The sequence below is a fragment of the Canis lupus genome, chromosome 15 (assembly GCF_003254725.2).
Source record: "Canis lupus dingo isolate Sandy chromosome 15, ASM325472v2, whole genome shotgun sequence".
NCBI classification, from domain to species: Eukaryota; Metazoa; Chordata; class Mammalia; order Carnivora; family Canidae; genus Canis; species Canis lupus.
In genome coordinates, this window is record NC_064257.1 from 22,057,543 (window position 1) to 22,073,457 (window position 15,915).

The 15,915-nt window shown below is 45.6% G+C and overlaps 1 protein-coding gene and 1 long non-coding RNA gene across 9 annotated transcripts in view; one reads left to right on the top strand and one right to left on the bottom strand.

The window, feature by feature from the left end:
• Positions 1-6,434, top strand: part of SYT1 (synaptotagmin 1) — a 541,941-nt gene extending 535,507 nt beyond the window's left edge. For all 3 annotated transcript variants that reach the window (XM_025439372.3, XM_035698794.2, XM_049094044.1), the window contains one exon: positions 3,385-6,434. In XM_025439372.3, the coding sequence (XP_025295157.3) occupies positions 3,385-3,591 (207 nt within the window). In that variant the 3' untranslated portion in view covers positions 3,592-6,434. The remainder of the gene's footprint in view (positions 1-3,384) is intronic.
• Positions 1-15,558, bottom strand: part of LOC112654769 (uncharacterized) — a 312,057-nt gene extending 296,499 nt beyond the window's left edge. For all 6 annotated transcript variants that reach the window (XR_007402258.1, XR_004804963.2, XR_004804962.2 and 3 more), the window contains exon 1: positions 15,372-15,558. This is a non-coding gene — a long non-coding RNA (uncharacterized LOC112654769). The remainder of the gene's footprint in view (positions 1-15,371) is intronic.
• Positions 15,559-15,915: the final 357 nt, after the last annotated feature.

Here is a 15,915-nt window from a genome sequence, read left to right on the forward strand (position 1 = left end):
GTGGACCTGTCTTTTCAGTCCTATAAAAGTTTGCCCACAACAAGAAGGAGAAATGAAGGGTAGACATCAAAACTACCCCATGGAAATTTCTAAAGGTTCAGAATATAAAAAATCAGCAAATATTCTTCAGTTGCATATTTTTACTTTTAATCTGTAATCTAATTTAGGATACAGTAATACAATATCTTATGAACAAATCATACTTTTATTCCATGAAGAAAGCTAATATAATAGCTACATTTATTGTATATTATGTGCCTAGGCCCAATTTAAGCACTTTGCATACATAATCTCTTTGAGTCTTTACAATAACCTTATGAGAGAGGTTATTATCCCCATTTTATAATGAAACCCAGGCTTAGAATTTCCTCACATATAAAATAGGAATAATAGAATCCACATCAAAGAGATTATGCATATAAAAACTCTTGGAACAGAGAACACTCAGTAAATGGTTCCATCACTATTATTCGCAGTGCTAATTTTTTCTGTTTTCCAAATTAACATTTTATTAGAAAATATGTCTAACAATAAAATTAAAACAATATATAAATCACTGCTGTCTACTAGAACTCTCTGTGAGAATGGAAATGTTTTATTATCTCTGTGGTCCAATACAGTAGTCACCAACCACAAGTAAGTAATGAGCACCTCGGCTACTATTGTGATCAATGAACTTTATTAATTTTAATTTACTTAAATTTTAAAAGCTACATGTGACCAGAAGCTACTGTATTATGTAGGACAGTTCTTTAAAAATTACCAGGAATCTCATTATCCTGACATTGGTTCATGGTATAACTTTTTTTTATATATAACTTTTCTTGTATACATTTTCACATGGTAGCAAATTGCACACACTTGTTTACTTTCAACAGTTGTTATATAAGTAAATGACATTGCAGAGGACACCGATTTTCTGTTCCCAGTCACTTGTTTACTGGCCTGAACCAGTGAGGTCACTGCCTTGGACCCACTGGCAAACCCCTAAGACATCCAATTTTCTCCAATTTATTTTGCAATAGATAAGAGTTCAGTAAACTCTTCCCTTGAGTTCTAAGAACGTACTCCTATTAAAACTAAAACCTCCTAAAGTTTTGTTTTTTATTATTGTAAAATAATATGACAGGATATTGTGATGAAAAATCCTATTGTAAACTTTCTTTGAGCTGTAATTCTACAACTGTTTTAAAAAAAGTAAATGTTCTTTTTCAGCTATAATTTGCATCAAATGTCAATATATTAAAAGTGAAAAGGGGCGCCTGGGTGGCTCAGTTGCTTAAGTGTCTGACTAGGTCTCAGGTCCTGATCTCCCCAGAGGTTGTGGGGGGTGGGTCATGGCATCAGGCTCCCTGCCCAGTGGGCAGTCTGCATCTCCCTCCCCCTCGGCCCCTCCCCCTGGCACTTGCACATGCTCTCTCTCTCAAATATTCTTTAAATATTTGAAAATATTCTTTAAAATGAGACACGTTAAAAATAAGACATATTGTGGAGTTTCTGGAGCAGCATATAGAAGATTTAATTTCTAGCAGGACGGAGACAACCTGAACCCATCAGAGTACGTCAGGCATGGAAATAATGAGCCCATCTTTGACTTTGTCCCTCCTCCTCCTATGCTTGTCAGTTTGGTCTTTCTCTCTCTCTCTCTCTCTCTCTCTCTCTCTCTCTCTCTCTCTCTTTAGTTTTCCCCAGGAGACTTTGCCTTCTTACTTTTCCTAGAGAAACAAACAAGTATTTTTATATGTTAAATAGGGGTCTGGGTTTCCTTTATTTTGAAGATATAAGATTATCTGCTTTCTATCTATCTCTATCCCTACAAAATATATTTTGAGTAAAATATGCTGATTTCCAAAAGTACATATAACTCATCCCCCCAAAAAAATGTATAGATAAACTACATTTACAGCTGGAAAAATTAATCCAAGGCCTTCAGAAGGATATTCTGTCTTGAGTACTATTAATCAGTACATTCCTAGGTGAAATAGTTGAAGCCCACTCCAACCGTTTGCTCCAACCTCCTAAAACCCCGTTACCTTTGTGCATAGTTCTCTAATGCTCCTACCCCCCATGTCCTGCAATGTGATTTCATCCTGATGAATTTGCTTGGGAAAAGTTCTGAGAATTTTTCAGAGAACCAAAGTGATTCTGTTCTCTATTCCAAATACCCTCCAGTGGATAGATGATGCCCTTGATAATGGAATCAATCCACGGCGGCACAAGGGAAGATGGAATTTGTTTCCTTTACTGCCAGTGGGTTGCATTTTACAATCTAAGTTCCACTTTCAAAAGTGGTCATTTTCTCTGATGTGAAGATGTACATAGGTGCCATCTCTTAGCACATTGGTACAATAATGCAGTCCTCAGAGTACAAAGTCCAGAAAAGGGCCATAACTCAGCAGGAGCTTCAGTTGGCCCTGGCTTCCAGCATTACATTTTCTGTTCCTTTTAACTCTGGCTGCAAATGTTGTGCATTCTACTTTATTCTGAATTCTTCCTTTATCTCTGCACTCAGTTTCCAGATTAAAGCCATCACATATTTTGATTAAGCAAACCCATTACTTAGGAAGCAGAACTAAAATGTGCTTTTAAAAAGTGTGTGTTTCATATCGTAATGGCATGGGTTTGCTTTCGTCAATTCAGGCAGTTTAAAAAAGTAAGTTATTAAATAAACTCTCACAGTGTAATGGAATAACTGAAGTAAATCTTGTGCGGCCAGAAGGTTATTTCCATTTGAGATCAATGCTGGATACCCAACAGTTACTCAGCAATTGTTTATCGAGGAAATGTATAAATGGGGAAATTATCTTTAGTTATTACTTTTTTTAAAGACTTTCACTGTATGGTCACATTTAATACTTAACAATAATCATGTAATTATTGTACCCAACACCAATGCCAGAAATCTTGCTGATGAGACAGTTGTAACAAATGGACTTAGAGGTGGACGCAGTTGACAAAGACAGAATGGCATAGTGGGTTACAGCCATCAGGAAAACCAAACTTCTCATTCCTTAGATGACCCCAGGCAGGGTACTTCACAGCATCTTATTTGTGTAATGGCAATATTAATAAGGTCTATTGTGAGAAGTAACCGAATAGCTCATGCCTTTTGCTCATGCCTTTTGCTCATGCCTTATGCCAAATACCTGACAAAATCTAACATTTATTCAGTATTTTGAAGAAGCTGAAGGAGGTGATGGTGGTGATGTCATAATGGCGAAATAGGGATAGGACCAGGGTTTTCATATTAAAGTCATTTTCAGTCTTGGCCTGGTGTTTTGAGATGGGTTCTTATTTCCAGTCGCTTAGGTCTCAAGGCAGCTTTGTAACAGGGCTTTATCTGTGGGGTTGGATGATTAATGTTTCTTTTGTGTCCTCTTTCAGAAAGTGCAAGTGGTGGTAACTGTTTTGGACTATGACAAGATTGGCAAGAACGATGCCATCGGCAAAGTCTTTGTGGGCTACAATAGCACCGGGGCGGAGCTGCGACACTGGTCAGACATGCTGGCCAACCCCAGGCGACCCATCGCCCAGTGGCACACCCTACAGGTAGAGGAGGAAGTTGACGCCATGCTGGCGGTCAAGAAGTAAAGGAGAGAAGCCTTTCTGCGTTTGCCCACATAGTGCTCTTTAGCCAGTATCTGTAAATACCTCAGTAATATGGGTCCTTTCATTTTATCCAGCCATGCATTCCTAACACAATCCAGTGGTACTTCAAATCCTGTTTTAATTTGCACAAATTTAAATGTAGAGAGCCCCTAAGCCCTTCATCATGCCACTGCCCTCCAAATCTACTCTTCTTTTAAGCAATATGATGTGTAGATAGAGCATGACTGAAATTATTTATTGTATCACACCGTTGTATATACCAGTATGCTAAAGATTTATTTCTAGTTTGTGTATTTGTATGTTGTAAGCGTTTCCTAATCTGTGTATATCTAGATGTTTTTAATAAGATGTTCTATTTTAAATTATGTAAATTGACTGAGATATAGGAGAGCCGATAATATATTATATGGTAAATATAGTATTGTCTGCATTCCAGCAAAAATATCAACCTGTAAGGCACTAGTACAGTGAAACTGACATCTTAAAGGACAACTTAAACCTGAGCTTTCTATCGATCATTTGAGTACCAAGATACACTCACGCCACATATTTGGTGGGTGAATCCAATTTTGTAGAATTTCTTCACAGGCAAATTAGCATGATCTGAGCAGCATCCAGACTGACCTCCAGGAAACATAGCCACAAACTAGAACAGCGTCTGTCTGTACGTACATCTACAAAGCTAAAACCAGGGCTTCACTCTGACATTAGAGGAAGCAACTAACAGGAGTCAGTGATTTCACATTACTGCATATAGAGTAACAACGTGACGGTGTTCGTGTGCGTGTGTGAGTGTGCATGGGTGTGTGTGTGTGTGGGTGCATTTGTTCGGGGATGGGGCGGGTGGGAAGAAGCTGAGGGCAGAAGTCAGCATTTCTGAAATATTGCCTGACTATTTAAAAAGAAAAAAAAAGTAGCTCTCCGTTATCACCTTTATACAAATGTGCATCCTGCGAATTCTGTTCCGGATTTCATACCTATAATTCCAAAAGGTTTGCACATTAGACTTTGTAACGAAATATTTTATTACACAAAACCATATTAGAAGGAATGCAGAATATTTTTAACACAGCAATCTGTGCTTATTACACAAAAGTACTTTGTGGTAAACAGTATTGTAATCCCATCAGAAGATGAAGAAACAAACAATTAGCCATAGTTCTGAATGCACTTCGATTAAGCCAAAACAGACAGCTAGTGATCTTTTTATATGCTCTTTTTACTTCAATGAGTTTTAATTTGTCCTTTAAAAAACAAAGGTGAAACAAATACCAAGAACAAGTTCTAGCAAACTGAAGCAACCTCTTATGTACACTAGATGCTTGATTTAGGAGGAGTTTTTAAATGTTTTCAATGTCATTATGTAGTAAATGGCACTATTATGAAGCTACTAGTCATTCCATAAGAGTCTTCAAGGACTGCTCTGTGTAACACTGTGACTGCCGTGTGTGCTTAGACACGTAGTTTCCTCAGTGGATAGCACTCAATTTATTCCGTAGTGATGTTGTAACAATACTGCCATTCCCTTCTACTGCACTGCCCAAGGTGTGTGTAGCACAAACAGTTCTCATTACAAAGGACCAATTCAGAACTGAGAAGCTATGCATAGGACAAGAAAGATACATAGGCCGGGGTGGGACACGCAGCATTTTGTCAAGCACTGTGCAATATTCCATACTTTTTCCCCACTATGCTAGACAACCCCTCTGTGGAAGGGCAGCCCGTTATCTCACGCCGCCTCCACTGGCTTCTGGGGCCCCTTTGAACGCCTAGGCCAAGTCGGCGGTGAGGCCCTGAGTGAGGGTTCATCCCCACGGCCACCAAAACAGAACGGAGGGGAAGCAGGCGTCAGCCTGGTGTTCAGATATTAGGGTATCAGGCCACGTTCTTTAAGAACTACAGAGAGCTCCAAAAGGGCTGACGGGAGGCTTCCCACATGGGGTTGGCTGTTTCCCGGTGAAACTAGAATTCCCCGTCCTTATTCTTTTCTCATCAAAGAAGAGGCAAGCCTTTGGCCTTCCGGCCCGGTCACGGCCATCTCATCGGGGCTGGGGCAGACGCCTCTCCCTCTTCTGTGGATGGTCCATCCTTTCTTAAAAACCCCAGATAACGGAAGACGCACAAGTCACGATGTGAGATTAAATATCAGTTTGAGCAGAAGAGTCCAATGACGATCTTCCCAGTCGCAAAGACCAAACCCAACTGAAGGGAGAGAGTCGGCCAACTTGTAAAAGTTCCTTCGGCATCACAAACTGACATTTAATTTCACCATATTCAGCTTCCAGTTGTTCACACTGAGCCACCACTAAGGCAAGCAGGTTCGAGCCGCCGAATACCCATTAGTTCTCGCATTAAACTACTACTAATGCATTCTCTTGCAACACTGCCAGACATGGGACTGTCACCACGGAGTTAGCGGGGGCCGTGCCATGTCTCACACGTCAGTGACCGAACCTGCTTGAAGACCAAGACTCATCCTCAGATACGCCACGTGTACCTTTCTGACAAAGCTGTGTCGAGTATTAGAAGCTGATGCTCTAGAAAGATCCTAGTTGCCTTTGTGTATATTTACTGCCTGCTTGAGTGTTTCTATGTGTGGGTTTCCTCTGTACCTTGTAGAAATGTTGGGGTGTTCTCCTCTGCCATATGGCTCGTGGCCCGCGAGCCAACTACTTTAGCTGTATTTACCTTCATTTTTGATGAGGTGGTATCAATTTTGTTTCACTTTGTGTAGTGGCCCCACAGTAGTTTTCTGATTGTTGTTAAAAAAAAATGACTTAACATATTACATGGATATTCAATAAAAATGTTTTATTTCCTGTTGATGCTGCTGCCTCTCGGCTCTTTCTCTCTCATACAACCCCAACCTTTCTTGCTCTACCCAAAAGGGGCCCCCCGGGGTTTGTATTCTACAGCCTGAGTCACGCAACCTCTCCAAAATGGGACTGAATAAGATTTTTTTCTTGAATTTTGTTCTCAGGGGGACAGCATGACACACAAAATTCCCTGCCTACTGCGATGACTGGGTAAAACACGTAGACATCTTTCCTCCACCACATTCGACACTGGTTAGTGCCTACTGTATACCATGCTCTTACCGAGTGCCTACTGTATACCATGCTCTTACCGGATACTGGAGAGCCAACAAATGATGTAAGAAGGTACCCCTGGCCCCAAGGAGCCCGCAGGCCTGGACAGACACGTAAGCATACGGTCACAGTGTGTAGTGATAGCGCCCGGAGTCTCTGAGAACTTCTCTAGGCCAATCACCATGGATGCCAGGCTGTGTCACCGTGACCCCCCTTCGGCCCTGAGGCAACTCCACATGCAGCTGCTGGAAGCCTTGCCTGGTGGCAGCTCCCAGCTGTGTCCCTCCGCCCTGTGCTGAGGAAGCTGGCTGCCTAAGGCCCTGCATCCTCCCTGCCACGTTCCATGGCCCTCGCAGGATCTCTCTGAAGCGCTCTCAGTTTCCAGCCCCAAGGGCAAGTTGAGAAGGCGATTGCAACTGCAGCACCTCCCCCCCTCCCCTGTCCATTCTCCTCGCTCCCTTACAGGTGTGGTTCCCCAGAGCGCTTCTCCATAAAAGCCCTTCATCTCTGAATCTGTATCCCAAGGATCTCAGCCTGTATAATACATCGTTTGGCGGAGGAGAGAGCAAGAAAAGTCTCAGAGGTTAAGTCCTAAAGGAACTGGTAGGAGGCATCAAGTCAGAGTGAGCAAGGCTGTGACAAAATGTATCCCATTATCAAGGCTGGCCACACTACTCCCTACAGCCAGCTTTTATTAGGCACTGCCAAAAAAGGGTAGGGCCTGAGCCAAAGCTGCTCAGACAGTCAGGGGAAAGGCCATTTAATTATGTACACCCTGAGGAAGTCGTTGACAGAGCTCTAAATGTAAGTTGAGAAAAAAGAAATTCAAGGCTCACTAGGGGTTAGGTGCAAAAACAAAACAAAAAAAGAAATCGGTATTAAATATGTGCATTTAGCTTTCAATAGTGAGCAATTTGTTTTTCTTAAATAGCTCTCAAAATTAGGCACAAAACTATTTAAAGAATATTTCTTAATGAATTACGAGGAAAAAAAAATCACCCCAACCTTTTGTCCATGTCTGTTTTCCTAAAAAGGTTCTTAGGTCTAAGATACATACATACACTTAGGATATTTATTAGGTGTTTTAGTCAGGACAGCAAAACTATCCCAGTTATTTCAAAAAGGGAATTTAAGAAATTGGCCACATAGCAAGGGCTAAGAAAGTCAAGTACAGACTGTGGGTTAACCCAGAGATGAATAGATGCCACCTGTAATTGTATGTTAGGGCTGCCCTAACAAAATACCGCAGACCTGGTGGCCCAAACATCAAAAATGTATTTTTCTTACAGTTCTGGAGGTCAGCAGTCCTAGATCAAGGTGTTGGCAGGTTTGGTTTCTCCTGAAGCCTCTCTCTCTGGCTTGTGGATGGTCATCATTGTCTTCACGGGGTCTTCCCTCTAGGTGCATCTGTGTCCCAACCTCCCCTTCTTATAAGAACACGACTCCTATTGGATCAGGTTCCACCCTAATGACCTCATTTTAACTTAACTACCCCTTTAAAAACCCTATCTCTAAATAAAGTCTCCTTCTGAGGTACTGGCTTAGGACTTCAACATATGAATCTGGGGTGGGGGTGGAGCGTGGCGAGACCCAATTCAGCTGGTAAACACCATCTGCAAGCTGGGTGAATGAAATGGAGGGGCACCTGGGTGGCTCAGGCACCCAACTTCGGCTCAGGTCGTGACCTCGGGGTCCTGGGGCCCAGCCCCAAGTAGACTCCTTGCTCAGCGGGGAGTGGCAGGTGTCTGCTTGTCCCCTCTGCCCACCCCACCCCCTGCTTGTGCTCTGTCTCTCTCTCTCTCTCTCAAGTAAATAAATAAAAGCTTAAAAAAAAAAAAAAAAGGAGAAGAAAAGAAAATGGAGAAGATAGTGTTACTGTTGGCCGGACGCTGAAGTGGGGGCTAAAAGCTGGGTGAGGTATGAGGGGGCCCTTTTTTTCTGGGCCCACCAAAGGGCATGGAGGGCTGGTGCTGGCACCCACAAAGAGGCCTCCCACTGGAGGGCCTGGGAGTGCCCCAGATGCAGATCCAGCATCAGCCCGTGATGGCTGGAGGAAAGTCAAGAGAAGCTAGCAGCACCAAGAGGATTTTTTTTCCTCCTCTCCTCTCCTCCTGCCTTCCAATTCAACGGGCCTTCCCCCTGGGAAAACCTAACCAGACTCAGCTGGGAAGGAAGTTTAGGGAATAGTCGGCGGGGTCTCGGAGCCCCCAGTCTCAGAGCAGAGCACAGAAAGGTGGGAATGAGGGTGGAGAACAAGCAGGCAAACGACCAATATGTTAAATGTCTTCGTCGCTTCCAGCTAAAGGAGCAACAGGACCATAGACAGTGCTTTAAGCAACACATTTATTGCTCAGAATTCTGGAAGATGAGAAGTCCAAGACCAAAGCACCAGCAGATTCAGTGCCCATTGGGAGGCCATCATCTGTCTGTGTCTCACCGAGAGAGGCTCTCGGGGTCTCTTTTAGCAGGGCACTAATCCCATGCATGGGGCCTCCCCTCTCCTGACCTAATCACCTCCCAAAGGCCCCACTTCCTAATACAATGGCAATGATGATTAGGATTTCCATGTAAGAATTCGGTGTGTGTGTGGGGAGGGGTAAGGGGAGCTGGGGTTGGGGGGTGGGACCCAAACATTCAGTCCATTTCATTAGGAAAGCTTGGGATGCCTGGGTGGCTCAGAGGTTGAGCATCTGCCTTCAGCCCAGGGCGTGGTCCCAGGGTCCCGGGATGGAGTCTCACGTCGGGCTCCATGCATGGAGCCTGCTTCTCCCTCTGCATGTGTCTCTGTCTCTCTCTCTATATATATCTCTCTCACGAATAAATAAATAAAACGTTAAAAAAAATAGGAAACCTTTTAGCAGCTGCATAGACTTTCTAAATGCTCTCATTTCCTCCTTGGATGATTCAGGGGTTCCTATCTGAGCCACACAAGTTACCCCGCCCCTGATGAAACAACTGTATAGGAATCACACCCTTACTCAATTTATGTGGAGAGTTTACTATTACAGATTTGAACATTCCAACCATGATTACTGTTAACCCCAGCCTGCAAAACATCTTTATTATCGATGCACGGGACTCTTTGATGTTCAGCAAGTGATTTAAGCTGCACACAAATTTTTACAGTAAAACAGTCAGACGGTGACTTTGGAATAAGAAGGTAAAAGAGCAGGAAAATAAAAATGAGAAATAGCCTGATACTAAGGGTACAAAGAAATTTTCCAAAGCATCCAGAATAATAATTACGTAGGAGGAACCATCAAGAAGGAGCAGTAATAAAAACACCATGCAAACCTGCTGCTGATTTGTGTGATCTAAGTTCCAAGGCTGGCTCTAAGCTACTTGCATTTTTAAAATCTGCATTTCAAAAAAATAAAAAATAAAAATAAAATAAAATAAAATAAAATCTGCATTGCAGACATATTGATTTTTTTTTACCCTCCCTCACCAATACGCCTCCCTAAAGTTCCCACACTCATCCCTTTTCTTTGACAGTAACGCTTATCCTGCCAGCAGGGCTTTTTCTCTCGTGCAAAATGTATTTGCTGCTGGCCCAGTGCACACGGGTTTAAAAGCGTTTTGTAGCAAACAACTCACTTCCTCCTCGGCTGCCCACTTTGCCTGTCACCTTCTCACTCCCTCCCGACTGGGATGCAGCCAAGTGTTGACATCTCTTATAGGCAGGATTGCTTGTCTGTGGAAGGAACCCAATTTAATTGGATTGAAGAAAAGACAGAGGGAAGGAAGAAATGGGGAGACAAAGAGAGGGAGAGACGGAGAGAGCACCTCCTGGATCATCTAACCAGGAGAGTGTGATCATGTTCCAGAACAGCCCACATCAAGGGCTTCAAATGCTGTTATCATTCCCATTCATTCTCTCCGTCCTCCCACCTCCGGCTCTACTGTCCTCAGACTGACTTCATTATCAAGCTCCAGGGTCACCATGTGGCAGCACAGATGGCCCCCAGCAGCTCCAAGCCTGTAGTCTTCCGGCTTGGCATGCTTGCAGGCAGTGCTACTTGCACAATTATATCACCCAAACTCCCAGACCTGACATATATGCTTAGGTCACAAGTCCTCCTTCAAACGATCACTTTGGCTAAACTCAGGGTATGTCCCCAGCCCTAGAGCCACATGGCGTAAGGACAGTTCCTCAAGGGGAAATGGCAATGGCACTACCAAGGAAGAAAAGTGGATACTGAGCAGACCAGGACAACAGGTGTCTACCCTTGGCAGCTGCCACACGTCCATCTGAGGAGGAGGGACACTGAAGGCATCAACTCAGGCCACAGCCACAGCCTGGTCAACTCTTCCCTGTGACCAAAACCACTATTGGAGGGGCACCTGGGTGGCTCAGTCGGTAAGCATCCAACTCTTGATCTCAGCTCAGGGCTTGATCCCAGGATCGGGAGTTCGAGAGTTGGGCTCCAGGCTGGGCATGGAAACTACTTAAAAGACAACAGCGACAAAAACACGGTTGGAAAGGAAATTTCACAAGTATGCAACACTTTTCAATTACCTGAAAACACCTATTCATCTGGCTATTTATTGTCAGGAAAACCTGACAATATAAAACAATATAAACAATATTAATATAAACAATATAAACCTATATAAAAAGGTTGCTGTATATCCTAAGCAGCCTTTTTTCAAAAGCATTGAGACATTAACGTGATTTTAGATTCTTGAAATCATTTTAAAATATTGTAGAAACTGGACAGGAAGAAATAGGAAGAGAGTCTGGGGTGCCTGGGTGGCTCAGTCGGTTAGGCCTCTGCCTTGGGCTCAGGTCATGATCCCAGGGTCCTGGGATGGAGCCCTGCTCAGCGGGGAGTCGGCTTCTCCCTCTGCCTCTGCCCCTTCCCCTGCTTGCACTCTCTTTCTCTTTCTTCTTTCTCAAATAAACAAAATCTTCCTAAAAACTAGAAAAAAAAATCACCCTACACATCCTTGCGGTTTTTCCATATTGGTCCATCTACATCCACCTTCTAAATAGTCTTACGATGTACGTACAATTTAGTATCAATTTCTTTCCCTTAATGTGAAAAATGAAACTTTTTTTCTTGTGGTCCCATAGTCTACAATTCCTATTTTTTAAAGATTTATTTATTTGAGAGAGGGGGGAGGAGCAGAAGGAGAGAGAGAGAGAGAGAGAGTCCCAAGCAGTCTCCCTGCTAAGTAAGCCCTGAGCCCACATGGGGCTGGATCCCACGACCCCGGGATCACCACCTGAACCCAAACCAAGAGTCAAACGCTCAACTGACTGTGCCATGCAGGTGCCCCCATAAATAACTGCTCCCCTGCAATGTGATTTGTGTGCAAAGTTCATCAGCAGGGGTGCCTGGGTGGCTCAGTGAGTTGAGCGTCTGCCTTTGGCTTAGGGCATGATTTCCAGGTCCCGGGACTGAGCCCCCAGGGGGTCCCTGCTCAGCACTCAGTCTGCTTCTCCCTCTGCCCCTCACCCCACTTGTGTTTTCTCTTTCTCTCTTTCTCAAATAAATAAATATATATTTTTAAAGAAATTCATTAGTAACAACTTAAATACCTGATATCAGGGAAATGGTTGATTTTCTTTTTGTTTTGTTTTGTTTATCCGTCTGAAGGAAAGTCAGATGGCCATTAAAAAAAGCAGTTATTTATGGGGGCATCTGCATGGCACAGTCAGTTGAGCGTTTGACTCTTGGTTTGGGCTCAGGTGGTGATCCCGGGGTCGTGGGATCCAGCCCCATGTGGGCTCAGGGCTTACTTAGCAGGGAGACTGCTTGGGACTCTCTCTCTCTCTCTCTCTCTCTCTCTCTCTCTCTCTCTCTCTCCTTCTGCTCCTCCCCTCTCTCTCAAATAAATAAATCTTTAAAAAAATAGGAATTGTAGACTATGGGACCACAAGAAAAAAAGTTTCATTTTTCACATTAAGGGAAAGAAATTGATACTAAATTGTACATACATCGTAAGACTATTTAGAAGGTGGATGTAGATGGACCAATATGGAAAAACCGCAAGGATGTGTAGGGTGATTTTTTCCCCTATTTTTAAAGAATATTTTATTTATTTGAGAAAGGAAGAGAAAGAGAGTGCAAGCAGGGGAAGGGGCAGAGGCAGAGGGAGAAGCCGACTCCCCGCTGAGCAGTGAGATTCTGTTTCTCTTTCTATTACTCTATCAGTATCCATAGTAAATAGATTCTATTTATTTTCATAGGCTAAGTCTCCAGAATTTTCCAGTTTGGTTTTTTGGGGGAGTTTCTACCAAAATACACTGCCATTGGTGTTGCGTGCTACCCAGTTTCCCCACAGGGTCCCCAACTGGGGCCAGGGTGCTTTTCATGTCTGACCCCGTGGAGGGTCACGAGCCTAGGTGATGGCAGGTCCAGACCTGGGATATGGGTCTCTCCGTTCCAGGACCTCTGGCCCTGTCCCTAGTCCAGGCAGCTTGGTCAAAAACTCGGTGGCGTGAAAAAACCATTGGTGGCAGGCCTGAGGAGAGAGGACTGGGCCAGGGAGAGAGGCGGCCAGCTGTGACTCTTCCTCTCCCCCCACGCCCCACCTTCAGGTCAAGCTGGGGGTCGGCACTGGGGGGCCTTCCCAGGTGGCTCCCTGCTCTATCTCCACCACCACCTGCCTCAATCACACTCGCCTCCTAGTCACCTTCGGGGTCAGGGACCTGCCAGCCGCCCTGCCAGACCTGCCCAGGCCTGCTGCGCTCTCACTGCCAAGGGCACCAGCAGCCGGGCCCGGTTCCCCCACTAAGCTGAGGAACCCAGGACAAGCCCCTTAATTTTTGCAAGTTCAAGATAACAGCTATTAAAACCCGGATTAAATAAGCATCTAACAGGCGGTGCTTGGGACTTTTCTTGATCTAGCCTGGATTTGGCAGGCTTTACCTGTACAGGGACAGATTGTGACTATTCGGGATTCTGTGGGTGGTCTCTGTGTCCCTCCTTCCTTCCCGTCTTTCCAACCCTTCCAGAAGGTAAGAACTACAGCTCACGGGCCGTGCAAACACACGCAGCTGTAACTTCTGACTCTGTTCTCCTTACAGGCCCCTCATGTTTCCTCGTCCCTACAAGGGGACATTCCCTGTCCTCCGCGAGGCACTCAACACTGCCCCAGGTGTGACCCCCTAGCCGTGCCCCAAGGCCCAGCTGCGTGCTTGTCTCCCAGCCCGCGGGGCCCTGCAGCCAGGTGCCCCCACTTGGCCTCTCCCCTCCTCCCCAGGCTCCTGACCACATGCTACAGGGGGTGAGCGAGGTGGGAAGGAGGGGTACGGAGGGCTCGGGCTGGGGTGCAGGACGGAGGTGGCCCTGACTCCCCAGGGCCCTGGCGGGGCCCTTCTGGCACACACGCTTCCTCCCACCCCGAGCAGAGGACCAGGCTCTTCACACTTCCCGGGTCTCAAGGTGTCCCCAGCTGGCCTTGAACATAAGGCAGAGCTTTCTTTTTTGATTCGGGGGAAAGGAACACATCTCAGAAAGCAAAAGCAATGCCTCCTCCAGCAAAGCCGAGACGATCAGATGGTTCGTAAACTATAAGAAGGGATTGGAAGACAGGTGCCTAATTCCTCGGCAGCCTCACAATTGCCTCATTTTCTCACATTTCCCTAAAATGTGGGCTGCTGGCCTCTCTCAGCCAGGCCCCAGGCCCAGGGACTCAGGTCAGACAGGCCCGAGGCAGTGACTTATGGGCCCAAGGGTGCCCCCGCTTGTGTCCCACTGGGGTGAGGCCCCGGGTCACCTTTGTGTCCCCCACCTGCCACCCCTCGAGCCCTCGGGGACCTCACACTTCCCAGACCTGCATTTTAATCCTGCAGGCATGCTCCTACTTCACCGAGAGGGCCTTCGGAAGATCTATACCGTCCTGCATCCCTGGGAACCAAGTGCTGACTCTGGCTGGGCGTCTGGGGGAGCCTGACCTGGGATCTCCTTCTCAGCTGAAAATGTGTTTCCCCCAAATGCACGTGGCAAAGCCCTAACTCCCAGCACATCACAATGTGACTATCTTTGGAGATAGGGCCTTTATTTTTATTTTTTTTAAGATTTTTATTTATTTAGTCATGAGAGACCCAGAGAGAGAGAGACAGAGACACAGGCAGAGGGAGAAGCAGGCTCCATGCAGGGAGCCCGACATGGGACTCGATCCTGGGACTCCAGGATCATGCCCAGGGCTGAAGGCCCAGGGGCTCAACTGCTGAGCCACCCAAGGGATCCCCAGATAGGGCCTTTAAGGAGGTGGTTACGTTAAAATGAGCCCCTTGGGTGGGCCACAGTCCATTCTGACTGGTGCCCTCATTTAAGAAGAGGCACAGCAGGTGTGCGTGCACATAGAGGGAAGACAAGGTGCGGCAAGAAGTGGGCGGCCAGCTGTCAGCCAAGGAGAGAGCTCTTGGAGGAGAGCAACTTTGATGGCACCTTGACTGTGGACTTCCCAACCCCACAACCACGAGGAAAGAAATCTCTGTTGCTTAAGCTGCCCGACCTGGGGTATTTATGGCGGCCCATCCCTTCGGCCCTCAACAGAGCTCAAAATGTTTCAGCCCAAGTGACACCAGCCTTCCCAGGCTACAGATCAGACCTCCCTGGCCCTCTCTTATTTGAAACAGAATACTTGCTCTCTTCCCAAAGGCCTTCCTGTCTGGTTCCCCCCGCCTCCCGCTCATGGGCGGTATAGCACCCCACTCACCCACTCTCAGGCTGATCACTATTCTAGAAAACTCTGGATTCTGGACAGAGAGAGGGGAGGAGCTCCAGACAGGGTGTGTGTCTTTCCTTTTTCTCCAACACATGCTATCTCAGTCGGGGTTCCCCGAAGAAACAGAACCAATAGGATGTGTGTGTCTATGGAGAGAGAGAGATTTGTTTCAAGGAAATCTGGCTCACGTGATTGTGGGGACTCAGGAGAGAGTTGCGGTTCAAGTCCAAAGACAGTCGGCCAGCAGAATTCCTTCTTGCTTAGGAGAGGTCAGTCTTTGTTCTGTTAAGGCCTTCAACTGATTGGATGAGGCCCATCCACACGAGGGAAGGTAATCGGCTTTACTCAAAGTCCATTTAATTACTAATCTCATCCCAAAAAAGTCTCCAAAGAAACACCCAGGTTAGTGTTTAACCAAAGATCCGAGCTCTCTGACCCAGAAAACTGACACATAAAATCAACCAATGCACACATCTTCCTCACACTACCCTCCCTTGCCCCGTCCTCACTAAGTGCAATGTCCAAAATGATAGTT